The sequence below is a fragment of the Panthera pardus genome, unplaced genomic scaffold, assembly GCF_024362965.1.
Source record: "Panthera pardus isolate Hobbes unplaced genomic scaffold, ASM2436296v1 HiC_scaffold_22, whole genome shotgun sequence".
Taxonomy (NCBI): Eukaryota; Metazoa; Chordata; class Mammalia; order Carnivora; family Felidae; genus Panthera; species Panthera pardus.
In genome coordinates, this window is record NW_026526788.1 from 7827501 (window position 1) to 7841235 (window position 13735).

The following is a 13735-nucleotide window of genomic DNA, read 5'->3' on the forward strand; positions in this document are numbered from 1 at the left end:
TGGAGGAAGAACATTTGTGCAAAGGGAAAAACAAGCAAGGCAGAACAGGGCTTTTCACGTCCTAGAAATAGAAGGGAGACATGTGGCTGGATTGTAATGAGCAACGTGGAGAAAGACATGAGAGAGAGTTGTAGAGGTGGAGAAAATCGAGGGTGCAGGGCGTGAGATCATGAGAATGGGTTGACTTGCATAAGGCCTGGGCGGTGGGAGGGCAGGTTGAAGGAACATGAGTTAGTAGAAGGAAGTTAGATGTCTGCTTTTAATTACTTTGATGGACAGCGCTACTTACGGAGATGAGAAACAATGGGGGATGGCAAAAACTGGGGGGGATTTAAGAAAGGTTTACGTTTTGGGTATGCTAAATTCCAAGGGGCACATAGACCTATTGCAATGTGCTCGTTATTTGTGACTATTCCTAAGGGTAAAGGCTTACCTATACCTTGTTTGATGTTTCTGTTGGTTTCTGCAGCATTTAAGAAAGGCATTCAAGAGCTCTGTAGATGATTCCGGCTTTTATTTTTGCTAAGTCATAGTTCGTAGGAGGCTGAAACTTCGTGTCATCAAGGCTTGCTGATGGCCCGCGAGACCAGCAGAGTCTCCATTGGTTACAACAGTGCAGGTCCTGCAGAAACTGGATGGTTTCCTTAGAGCTTACTGGTGCACCAAATTTACTCCGCACCGATGGCCGGCCTGCTGTAGTGTATCAGGATGAAAAAGGTAAAGTTCCTCTCCGATAGCAGTGTTTATTTCTCCCGAGCTGGGACCAGAAAGGCATCGGTGACATATTTATATATTCAGAGGAAACATTCTGCCTTGCGCCTTCTGTTTGCGTAGTACCCCTAGTGACTCGGAGATGAAGAAAAGGTCTCATGTCTTGACTGTCTCCAGTATCTGGGTGTTTCTGTCCAGCTCTCTTTCAGCTGACATTACCCAGGCACATGCTAACGCCGCCCTCACGGCTCATCAGCTCTGACATGCCATTGGATGTATGTACTTTGGCCCGACAGTCATTAGCACTGAGCAACAGACGACTTCTGTAATAGGTAAAAGAGACGAAAAACAAAGCGTCACTGTCATCTTGCATAAAACCACACACGCAGCCTGAACAGTTAAGGATGTTAACAAGGTATCTGTTAGTTTCCTCTACCAAAAAAAGAAAAAGAAAAAAAAAAAAAAAAGAGGAAGCTAGCGATAATTTATGCGGTAAGAGCGTACAAGGTATGCTTCATTTCTGTCTTTGAATTTCTACAAGAGCAGAATTCTCTTTTCTCTGTTTCATCTTTTCCATGGAACCATAAAATGTGAGTGCTGGAAGGGGCCTTGAAGGACATTCGGTTCATTTACCCGTAAGGAACGGAGGATCGTGTAGTCATTCTGCAGTGCCAAAGGGCTCCTGTTGCTGCAAATAAAACTATTACTCAGGAGAAGAGATTTTTCCCAAAGCTTCTGAAGCACTGAGTCATTGGTGCTTCCCATGCCTCAGTGGGCTTTGACACACCCTCACGTTCTGCGTGTGTGAGAGATTGTGGGTCTTTAGTTTTCCTTCAGCGACTTCAGTTTTAGTACAAAGCATATGTCTTGTGGCCAGGAATCCGTAACTAGTCGCGTATGGAATCTGGCGTCCTTCAGGAGAATTCGATGTGATGGCTCCTCTCTTTTTCCAAGACTTGGGACCATTTTACTGATGTCCAGCTCAGTGTGGCCCCTCGAGATCGCCATGTTTGCTCCTGAATCGCATGATAGGCCCCACCGAAGAGAGTTTTTCCAGCACACGTGGACCGTTGATGACCTCGTTCCGAAGTGCCTACCTCAACCCATTCCTTGCGGCTGAATACCTTGGTTTCCCATCTTGCTGCCGATTCCGTTCCTCTTCTTGCCTCTTCTGTCGAATGTGATGGTTGGTGCCATTTCCCATTCAGGATTCTGGTGCTGTTATGCACATTATTATGTGTGCATTCTCAGAGGAATAAATAAGGTTCTTCTCTGGGGAATTTATTTAGGAATGGAGCTGCCAGGTTGCAAGGCATGTGTTTTCGACATCAGTGCCAAATTGTTTCCTAAAATGGTTTTTAACGATTTATTCTCCCACCAGACATGTATAAGAGTTCCCATTTTTCTACATTGTTGCCATCACTTGGTTGAACCTCTTGTCCTGTAATTCACCATTTGTATTTCATCTTCTGAAATGCTATTCGTGTTTTGGGCCTATTTTTCTCTTTTTTTTTCCCTCAGTGATTTTTAGAAGTCCTTTATGTGTGGATTTGTTTCTAGTATGAATTTCCAAACTCTTCTTATAGTTTTGGGGTTGTTGTTTTACTTTATGGTGACTTTTATTGAATAGAGCTTCTTAATTTTAATAAAGTTGAGTTTCTTAATCTCTTCTTTTGTGTTATTTTTGTCTTGCTTGAGAAATCCTCATTTATTGCAAAATTATACGGATATTCACCTGTATTTTCTTCTTGAAGTCTTAAAGTTGGCCTTCACAATTTAAGTCTTAAATCTTGGGGCACCTGGGTGGCTCAATGGGGTAAGCATCCAACTCTTGATTTCAGCTCGGGTCATGATCTCACAATTTGCGGGATCGAGGGTCGCGTTGGGCTCTGTGCTGACTGCGCGGAGCCTGCTTGCTGTTCTCTTTCCTCCCACCTGTGCCCCTTCCCTGCTCACACTCTCTCATAAAAAAGTAAACCTAAAAAAAGAAATCTTTAAATCTTACAACTGATTTTTTTTGTGTATGACACGATACAGGAATCCAATTTAGTTTTTTAAATAAATTATGTATTTATCTAGGCTTCTCGTCACTCTTATGTTACTACTCTAGCCCTTCTCTAATAAAAGTGCATTATTTCGTATTCTACATTTTCAGTTGCAAAGAGTTATTTTCCGATTAACTTAAGTATTTATGATTATGTTTAGTGTTGCATAAATGGCAGGAGCCATCTAACTGATCAACAGGGAGGGATTATTAATGGAAAAAAATGGCCCATTTTCGCTCGGCATATTTTTGTGGTTTATATCAGAATAAAAAGCACCATACTAGGTTTTCAACAACTTTTACTGCCTTCCTAGAGTACCGATTTATTGCGGAGCATGCTTTTAATTGATTATTACTTAATATTATTATAATTTTATTATTATTGGTTACCAAATTCCACACTCAACATTTCTTAGAGCCCTTCGTCTTTATTTTGCATCTTTGCAGTAATATGTCAGCAATTATTGGTAGCACTGGGTTCTTCATAGAGTGTCTTCCCTGGATGGGTTTTCTGTTGTGAGCTCCAGCTGAAGACTCGATGTTAGGATCAGTGTCTCCTCAGGTGAGATCTTTAATGTTGATAAAGGAACGAAGATTGCTCTTCATTCCTGACACTGAGGTGGTCATGTGCCTTGCCAGCCCATCCATGTTTTTTTTTTAATTTTTTTTTAACGTTTATTTATTTTTGAGACAGAGAGAGAGAGCATGAACGGGTGAGGGTCAGAGAGAGGGAGACACAGAATCCGAAACAGGCTCCAGGCTCTAGGCTCTGAGCTGTCAGCACAGAGCCCGACATGGGGCTTGAACTCACGGACCGCGAGATCGTGACCTGAGCCGAAGTCGGCCACTCAACCGACTGAGCCACCCAGGCGCCCCAGCCCATCCATGTTTTAGAAGTGTTGCTCTATGAGTAGTGGATTTCAGATGCTTTCTTCACTGATATGCTTTTCTTTTAAAAGTTTTTTTGATGTTTACTTATTTTTGAGAGAGAGAGATACAGCGAGACAGAGACAGAGTGCAAGCCTGCAGAGAGAGAGGGAGATGCAGAATCCGAAGCAGGCTCCAGGCTCTAAGCTGTCAGCACGGGGCCCGATGCGGGGCTCGAACTCACGAACTGTCTGATCATGCCCTGAGCGGAAGGTGGATGCACGACCGACTGAGCCACCCAGGCGCCCCATTGATATGCTTTTCTAGCAGGTATTACCTGGCATTCTCCAAGAGAGTTGTACCTCCTGGTAAACATCATCTTGCCCTCTTTCTTAAAGATTATGATTTTTGGGGGCAATAATCTTGTTTACACCAGGCCTGGAGCTCACCTGAAGGCCCTCTACAGTGATCACAGAGATAGACCTTGTCTCAAGTGCAAATTTGCTCGTTTTTCAATTAAAACCTTTCCACACAGACGAAGGGCACAGAGTTTCTCTATCATATGAATTCTTTTTTTTTTTTTTTAAAGATTTTTAAAATCTTTATCTATTTGAGAGAGCGTGTGCACAAGCAGGAGAGGGGCAGAAAGAGGGTAGGATGGGGGTGAGCAGAGGATCTGAAGCGGGCTCTGTGCTGAGAGCAGAGAGTCTGATGCGGGGCCCAAACTCACAAACTTGTGAGATCATGACCTGAGTCGAAGTCGGATGCTCAGTCGATTGAGCCACCGGGGCACCCCGTCTATCATAGGAATTCTTTAGTATGAAAAAAGGCTAGCCTTCTGGCTGAAATATTCCCTGTAATCATTATATTCATACAGTTTTTCCCTCTGTGTGGATTCTCTGATGTCCATAGAGGTAATATACTCTGGGTGAGGGCTCTTCCTTATTCACTGCATTTACAGCATTGCTCTCCAGTGTGAACTCTCCGATGTTATCTAGGGACAGAGTATGCATTAAAGGCTTTCCCACAGAAAGAAGGTACTCAGTGTGTCTTTTTTTTTTTTTTTTTAAACCAGTGTGGATTAAAAAATTGTACTCTTAAGGGCTGAATGATGACTGAAGGCTCTTATACTAAGAATATAGTCATAGGGTGTTTCTCCATTCGAATTTCCAGATGGGCATAAAGGTTAAATCTGTGGCAGGGGACCCTTCACTTTATTTATAGGGTTTCTCTCCAGTGTGATGATTTTTTTTTTTTTTTTTGGTTGTACAGCTATAATTTATTCAATAGTAGCTTTCTGGTTTCTTTTCCTACAATCTGTCAGCAAATTCTGCCAATTCTACCTTGCAAATATACTATGTTCAAGTCGCTATGTCTTTAGTAGGTTCTCAATTAAACATGGGTGGCCTGGGCTTTGCATCCTTGTGATAGGCACCATTTCTGTTGGCATGGCTTAGTTAAACGGCACCTGTACCCCAACATAATGGTTCAGATTTCATTTACCATGATAGCTTATGAGTAACTGTGTCAAATACAGACGTCACTGCTCACTCTTCGGTGTACGAATCCCCATCAGATAGGTACCAGATGCACAGCATGATCAGTGACCAGTCACGTGGCTTCTTCCCGAGTCCGTGGGGATCGGTCACCACCCGTGTGTTCTTCGTGTTCTGCAAAGACTGTAGGCGTGCAGGTGCATTAGTTACGTCCTCGTCTCCCTGTCATCAAGGCATGGGACGTTTCGCGAACATGGGTGAGTGGGAATTGGCTAACGGAAATGGAGGTGCGGTAAAGAAACGAAAAGTGGGGAACCTGGAAATGAAATTCGCATCGAACAGAAGAGGAGTTGTAGATGCTGAGTCTGAGTGTGGGAGTGCAGACACAGCTGCCGCTTGAGAAACCGTGGATGTGCAGCCAGAGGGACCGAGCGGAGGCGAGCTTATCGCCACGAATGAGGAATGTGGTTGTGACACAGAGGATGAAGATTGTTGCCGAGGAAGTAACACTGGCAAAGAAATTCACATTAAAGGAACTCTCAGAGATATTCTAGAACCCTGAAGATGCTGGAGAATGAGCCAAATGTAGGAGTGCGACAGTTTGCTGAGACATAGAGGGGGGTGCTCGTTCCACAGGGAAAATTACATAACCAGCAGGATAAGGCAGGCCCCGTTCAGACTGCTCCTGATGAGTGTTTTACAAAGAACAAAAATACTTTAATTCTCAGTGTTCTTAATGTTTAAAATTATAGGGAGCTAAATATTTTACTGTTTTTTTTTTTTTTTCCATTTCTCTGTACTTTTATAACTGGTAGAGTTTTTAATGTCTGGACCAAAATTTTCAAAGGTACAATCGTAAATAGTTTCCCCAAAGATTTGCTTTGCACAGTCATTTTTCTGGTTGTACCATTGTGTGAACTGAGGACTATCTGTATTTTTTAAACAAATGACTGTAAACTCAGTGCAAGACCAGAAATATGGGCTTTTTTTTTTTTAAATCGTCTCAGCTCGTTTGCGCTGATAACCACATATTTGCTGTAAGAAAAGCCAATAGTATAGATAGCATTTTATTTAGCCAATTGCCAGAAAAGCTAGAAGTGATGATGACGTCAAGGAGACAGACCAGTGACCGCTTATCACAGTTCCCGGAACATCGGAAGTGCTCGATGAATGTAACACGTATCTAGAATTTGCTCACTTCTGTCCACCTCCACTGCTGCACCCTGGTCTGGATCACCTTCATCTCCCTGAATGGCTGAAGTCACTCCCCTTAGATCCTTCTGCTTCTTTCTTGCCTCCCTGAGGTCTGCATTTAGTACAGGACCCAGTGGCTCCCATTCCCTTAGTAGAAGCTAAAGTTCAGACACTAGGCTCAAGGTCTCTCAAGGTGTGGCCCCACCCACTACCTCCCACCATCTTCCCCCTGACTACTCTGCTTCAGCCCCAAGGACATCCCCCTGACTATTCTGCTCCAGCCAGAAGGATGTCCTCTGTTTCCTTGAACATGCTGGGTTCAAGGTCTTTCATGGTGTGGCCCCACCCAGTACCTCCCACCATCTTCCGGCCACAAGGCCATCCTCTGTTTCCCTGAGCATGCTGGGTGTTCAATGAACATGACTTTCATTGTCCATCCCCCCCAGGCAGTGCTCCTCCCGAAGACAGTCACGTGTCCCTTCTCCTTCCCTGCTTCAAGTCTTTGCTCAGAATTCATCCCCTCAACAATACCTGACAGTTGTGTTCATATTTTTATGCTTCCCACCCATAGCAACACTCCTGATCCCCCTTACGCAGTTCCATTTTTTTTTCCATGGAACTTTTTACCTTTAACACGATTGACAAATTGACTGTGCTTTTGTTTATTGACCCTCTTCCCCTGCCAGAATGTAAGCCTAATGAGTGCAGGGATCTTGGATTTATTCAATGATTTATCTCAAGCGCTTAGGGGATATCCTATCACATATATCCTCGGTAAATATTTATTCAATGACGAATGAATGTTTGAAAGAAGCTATTGATGTTGTTTGGTAATTATTTCCCATTTTGTACTATTTCAGCACTCTTGGCAGCATTTGTTAGAGAAATCATGTCTTATTTACTCATCACAGAATTGCCTGGAATGCAGCATTCTGGGGCTGGCTCCACCCCCACCCCTCATCCCTGCCTGCCCCAAATAATCTCTGTTCTTTTTTTTTATTAAAATTTTTTTTTTTTAATGTTTGTTTATTTTTGAGAGAAAGAGAGACAGAGCATGAGCAGGGGAGGGGCAGAGGGGCAGAGAGAGAGAGGGAGACACAGAATCTGAAGTAGGCTCCAGGCCCTGAGCTGTCAGCACAGAGCCCGACACGGGGTTTGAACTCACAAACTGTGAGACCATGACCTGAGCCGAAGTTGGACACCTAACCGAGACTGAGCCACCCAGGCGCCCCAAATAATCTCTGTTCCAAAGAGTTGTCAGGTCACAGGAAGACTACAAGAGCACCTAACAAAAGGAATTCAATCCAGCATATACTTATGAGGCATTCGCTGTGTCTACATTGGCTGATGCGATTGCCTCGGTTTTCATTAAAGAAGTTATTCGATTGGACACCCTGGTTTCTATGAAATTCAGTCTGCCCTGCTTGACCATAGGATACAAGGCATGTAGTCTTTTGAGTTGGAGCCGGTTGTGGAAAAATTATTAAGACATAACTGAGAAAGAAAGACCAGTTACAGAAGGTCTAGACCTGGATAAACATTTCAAAATGACAAGCATTGTAAGCATCTAAGGAAAACACCTGGTGTGATGTGAGGGACTTTTTAATGACCAGGGTTGTGAAGAACATTTTTTTGACTTTTCAAGGGGGCAGTATGTTTGATTTGCTTAGATTGTATATGAAAAGAGTTGTAATTGAAGTTTTATTATGTTTATTTGGAAATGGGGAAATTAGGGACCGGACTGCTTTTTTTTTTTTTTTTTTTTTTTTAAATCCAGTGATCTCATTGGGTTTTATATTGATGCTACGAACGCTTATGATACATTAACATTTGTCACAGATATAGTAGGATCAGCAGTTTTCCTCAAATATTGCCCTTTTTCCTGGCTGAATATAACCAGAAAATCGCCTAATGGAATCCTGTAATGCTGTCTTTAATTGGAAAGGTAGGGTCTTACCTTGACAATTCTAAAAAGCATCCCTATTTGTCAGCATGGTAGCACTTATTCATAAGCTAGTATAAAGTGGATTAAAATGATCATTTATTGAGTATATTTTCCCAGTGCAGCGTTAGATGCTGTAATTTAATAATTACATAAGTGAATGCATAATGACAACTAAAGGGAATACAGTGGTATAGGAGCCCAAAACAAAGGAAGTGACATAGCCTGGTGGGTCGGGGAAGGCTCACCTCAGGAGTGGGTGCTTGAGTTAAGTAAGATTTGAAAGACAAATGTGTCTTAACTAGAGAGAGCTAAAGGGTTTAATAGCATGTGCAAACTCCTGTAGGAATGAAGGAAGGTCGGCTGGAGGAAGTGTTGGGCTGGCACTCTTCTGTGCAGTGTGGAGCCTTGCACACTAAAAGAGTCTTTTGGCGTTTTTCCTTAGAGCAGCGGGAGGCCATTAATAGATTTGAAGCCAGGAAACATTACAGTCAGGTTGATGGTTGTGTCCTCAAGTTGAAGCGCCGTTGGATGGGAAAGCTATTCAGTGGGTTTTGAGGATGACTAACCATGATGGTAGCTGGTGTGGTGAGAAATGGGTGGATTGGACGTAGAAGCCATAGGACTTGGGGATGGTAAGCTGGATACCACTCTCCCAGAAGCGCCATTTATCTTCATGAAGCTCATGAAGTTGCTCCTAGAATATTTGGTTTTTACAATTTCATACTTCCAAAATTTGTGAAAAAAGAGGAGTAGTTGTGTTTCTTCAAGTTCGTTTTATATAAAATGGGAAATGGTGTCAGTTCAAGTGTTTCCAGGAACAGGCATGATACTCGTATCTCATTATTGTGCTAGACATTCACGGTTAATGAACAGACTTTGAAATTTTAAAAAAATGAAATGATAGAATATGAGCAGAATGCACTTTTGTAGTGTTTTGATTATGGAAGATGAGTTGCTGTGAGTTGAATCAAAATTTGTTGCACTAGGTCCTAGGAATGAGACATGGGAACTCAGAAAACCAAAAATACCCAAAGGCAAATACTTAAGGAGGGTTTTAGTTGTTATGGGCTCGGGCGGGAAAAGTGATGGTCACAGTGTGCATTTAGGCACTCGGGTACACGAAAGGCACATACAGCTAAAAGGTGAAGGTCAGTGATGAGAGTTAGGAGCCTGGACCTCAGGACCACGTAGCAAAGACTAATTCCGAAGCCTTATGACACAAGAGACACCCTTTCACTATAGCCTTATTGTTCTGTTACCTTAGCAGTATTAACTTTCTAGATCCCATCAGTATTAGGCTGTGCTTGGTTTGTTCTTGGAAAAGAAAATGGATTGTGTGTGTGTGTGTGTGTGTGTGTGTGTGTGTGTGTGTGCATGTACCTATATCCTTACGCACACATTATATGTTGATAAAAACCAGATTTACTGCACATGGTTTATAATAAATAAAAAATAAAGCTACTTATTGAGACGTCTCAAATGCATAGTCAGTAGGCTCTCAAACCACAGTGGTTCTGGAGAAAAATTATGCTTTGAGATGAATGATGGGTAAATTAAAGGGAACTGGCAGTTATTTATGAATTGGTCTTTGGTCCATCCATGCTCAGTATATTTTACTTTCTGTCAGAAAGGAACCCTGTGCTTACTGGAATATAAAATGAAAACAGCTGCCAGGTAAACTGGAAAAAGCCTCAAAAGTCAGGCTAGGTTCTGTCATTCAAAGTGGAACCGTGATCTAACGTTGTAGCAGTAGCCTCTCTCCTTGGTGGGGTGGCCGAACTCTTTTGAACTTAAGGTTGCTTCGTGGCCAGGCACTCCATCACAGTGTTAAGGCACTAGGTGAAAGGGAAACTTGGCATGAGTGAGTTAGTTTTATACACTTAGTAGGGTAGTTCATATATTATTTAAGTTGGTTCCTTTCCCTGATATTTTGGTATGGACAACATATATTTTTTTTTAATTTTTTTTTTTTAACATTTATTTATTTTTGAGACAGAGAGAGACAGAGCATGAACGGGGGAGGGTCAGAGAGAGAGGGAGACACAGAATCGGAAGCAGGCTCCAGGCTCCGGGCCATCAGCCCAGAGCCTGACGCGGGGCTCGAACTCACGGACCGCAAGATCGTGACCTGAGCTGAAGTCGGACGCTCAACCGACTGAGCCACCCAGGCGCCCCAAGTATGGACAACATATTAATGAGCACCTTCACATGTACTCTCATTTCTGGTTCTGTCCAAAGTATATGGACTTGTTTTAATATTCATCTGTTATTGATTGCCTTCAAGCTCTTCTAAGAGACTACTCACGTGTCTCCTGGGATTTATATGCTTTCTGGGACCCGTTTGGGATCCTAATTCCTCAGATCCACTAGTTAGAAATGTAGGTTCAGCCTCACCCAAGACCGATAGAACCGGAATCTGCATTTCAGCAAGACTCACAGGTGATAAGATGTGCATTAAAGATTGAGAGGTACTTTTTTAGATAACGATTGTAGTAAAAAACCAATTGAGCCTCTAGAAGCAACATGGGGCTGAGGGCTTTTAGATTCAGATCAGTTAGGTTTAATGATCAGTTCCTAGAACTAGGTATGATCAGCCCTCTGTCAGCAGCAAGTTATTTTGAACCTCATTGTCTTCATCTGTGTATTTGTGGAGAATAAGTAAGTTAATGCCAGGACTGACATAGACTGTTCTTTTTGGTAAATATGGTGTGCCTTCTTTTCTTGTGTGGCTTACTGAATAGCACTATTATTCTCACCTATACCTTTCCATTTTCTTATTCTCATTCCCAAAGTGTCTTTAATGAGTGCATCAAAGTAATTATTTACTAAATGGTACTTAGATAGACTCCAACTTCCAAAGGAGCCCATTTTACCCAAGAGTGCAGTTTGCATGCTGAAGTTAGTTCCAGCGGGTGTGAGTGGGACCAGATAGCAAAAGGCTATGGCGATTTGGTAAGGCACTGAGCACATCAGCACAATTCAGGTCTTTGTTATTACACTGCCTCTTTGGAAAACACAATATATCTTTGATTTTGCAGATTATATAACCAACAGAAACACTTCATTATTTTTATTATAGCCATGCTGAGCATGAATTAATATTCAGATGTACTCATTATATGAAAATAATGCTATTTTTTTTAGCAGATGACTTTTAAGTTGTAACAATTGAATGTTCACTGGAAATTAATGGGCACCTGGAGGGATAGTCGGGAGGAAATTATTAAGAAATTGGACTTTGCCTGTGACTAGAGCTGTAGGCCAGTCATTAGATATTGCTTCACCATATAGGAAATAAAGCAAATGCATAGGATTATGAAGGCTTTAAATGCAAATTAGACTTGTACTTTTCCAATTGATACAGCAGATTCTTTGGGTTAACCCAAACGGCTTGTCTTCTGCTTTTGAATTTTTATCGCACCCCCCACTCTGCCATTTTTCCTGGGTAAGGGTCTTCTAGGATATACTTGTTTGTTCCTTTTCTCAGACTCTAATTAAAAGGGTCAGTGAGTATATCCTTTTACTACCCTGTTAAGTGTCTTGTTGCCTTGTGTTTGAAGTGTCAAAATGTAAGTGGTTAGACTTGTTTGGTATTTGCTACCTAGAACTTGTTAAAGTGAGATATTTTGTTTAAAAATGACAGTGGTATCAGGCACCTGGGTGGCACAGTTGGTTAAGCGTCCAACCCTTGATTTCAGCTCAGGTCATGATCTTATGGTTTGTGAGATCAAGCCCCGCATCAGGCTCTGTACCGACAGTGTAGAACTTGCTTGGAATTCGCTCTCTCTCTCTCTCTCTCTCTCTCTCTCTCCCTCCCTCTCCCTCCCTCTCCCTCTCCCTCTCTCCTCCTCCTCCTCCTCCTCCTCCTCCTCCTCCTCCTCCTTCTTCTCTACCCCCCTCCCCTACTCAAGATCTCTCTCTGTCTCAAAATAAATAATCTTAAAAAAATGACAATGGTATCTCCCATTTATTATCTATTTGGTGCCTTTTGCAGGTCAGTCATGGTGTGACTCCATTACCTTATCATCTTAGAGATGCAATACTTTGTCTAGGATCTTCTAACCTGTGCATGGCAGAGCTGAGATGGGAATCCAGCCATGGCTAGTTCTCAGGCCTGTGTTTCTTGCAGTCCTCATGTTGCCTACACAGAGTCGTCCATTTACTGTCCTCCCCCTTGTATAACTTGTCCTGTAAGGCTGCTTAGTTAATTGGAAGCCAGTGTTGGGTTTCACAGGACTGAACTGGCAAATCCTCTCTCTGCCCATTTCTAAGCAACCAAGGGTCCTTTCAAACGTGGACAAGTAGCCGGTGTGTGGATGAACTGGGGTGACTTTCTGGGTTGGGCCGTTCTTGACCTGTTTTCCTCTGCTGGTTTTGGAGCGACGTGTGTGCCTGCTGTTGGAACCCATGTCGTTCTTGATGATTCGTGATATCCTAGGCGTGTGTCAGGAAATTTCTTTGTAATTTGGATGATTAAAGCGGCGTGTAAGAGTGCTAACGTGGAAATTTTGTATTTTACCTTTTCTCATGTGGGTTGCCTCTGGGGACCAGCAATGAGAGTGAGAGAACTGTTGGCTGAGCTGAGCGGCTGCACCCTCTTTCTCCTGCTACCCCCGTTACCTTTTTTACAAGTAGACATTCTCTAGGGATCGACTCTGTGGGTCTTTTTGGCGAGTTGTTGTTCCCTTTGTCTCTGCTTTTTAATATGCACTAAAGTAATAGCGTCCAAGATCTGAGTTAGACCGCCTCGTCATGTCAGATCTCTAACTTTTTCTTCTTTTTCTCTTTTTGCAGGACGATGAAGTGGTCCTGCAGTGCACCGCGACCATCCACAAAGAACAACAGAAACTGTGCTTGGCAGCGGAAGGGTTTGGCAACAGACTTTGCTTCCTGGAGTCTACTTCGAATTCCAAGGTGGGATAAAGCCCTGGGAGGCTGTTCAGATATTGGGGTTTTACTCATGGCAGTCAAGTTATTGACGGGCCCTCTGTAATTGCCTGGGGAGCAGAATAAACGAGAGGGGGTGTGGAAGATGTTTTGACTCTTCACGAAGCAATTTTCTAGCTGGACCCCCACTCTTTGTAAGGAAGTCAGATAGGGTTGTTGGCAAGAATCAGACAAAGCCATCGCCCCCGTCGTGGTGTTTATATCCTCGCGGACGAGTAAACAAGTAAATAAGTGGTGTGATTTCAGAACAAAGCGCTATGGAGAAAGCGGAGTGATAGGGTAGAGATTAATGGGGCAGGGACTCGCCCTTTCACAAAGGGTGTTTGGGGAAGGCTTGCTGAGGCAGTGACATTTGAGCAGTTTGGAGTGAAGTGAGAGAGTAAGCAGTACTAAGTACCCTGGAACATTCCGGAAAGAGGAGCCAGGTGATGCAGGGGCCCCTGGTTAGGAAGAGGAGTTGTCAATGGGGCCCGGTCATGGAAGGCCTTCCAGGCCACAGCCAGGAGCTGAGGTTTCTCCCTGGGATGAAGG

The 13735-nt window shown here is 43.1% G+C and overlaps 1 protein-coding gene across 9 annotated transcripts in view; it reads left to right on the forward strand.

Moving 5' to 3' along the window:
* Positions 1–13735, forward strand: part of RYR2 (ryanodine receptor 2) — a 756877-nt gene that overhangs the window by 191561 nt on the left and 551581 nt on the right. For all 9 annotated transcript variants that reach the window (XM_053910232.1, XM_053910224.1, XM_053910226.1 and 6 more), the window contains exon 2: positions 13052–13171. In XM_053910232.1, the coding sequence (XP_053766207.1) occupies positions 13052–13171 (120 nt within the window). The remainder of the gene's footprint in view (positions 1–13051; positions 13172–13735) is intronic.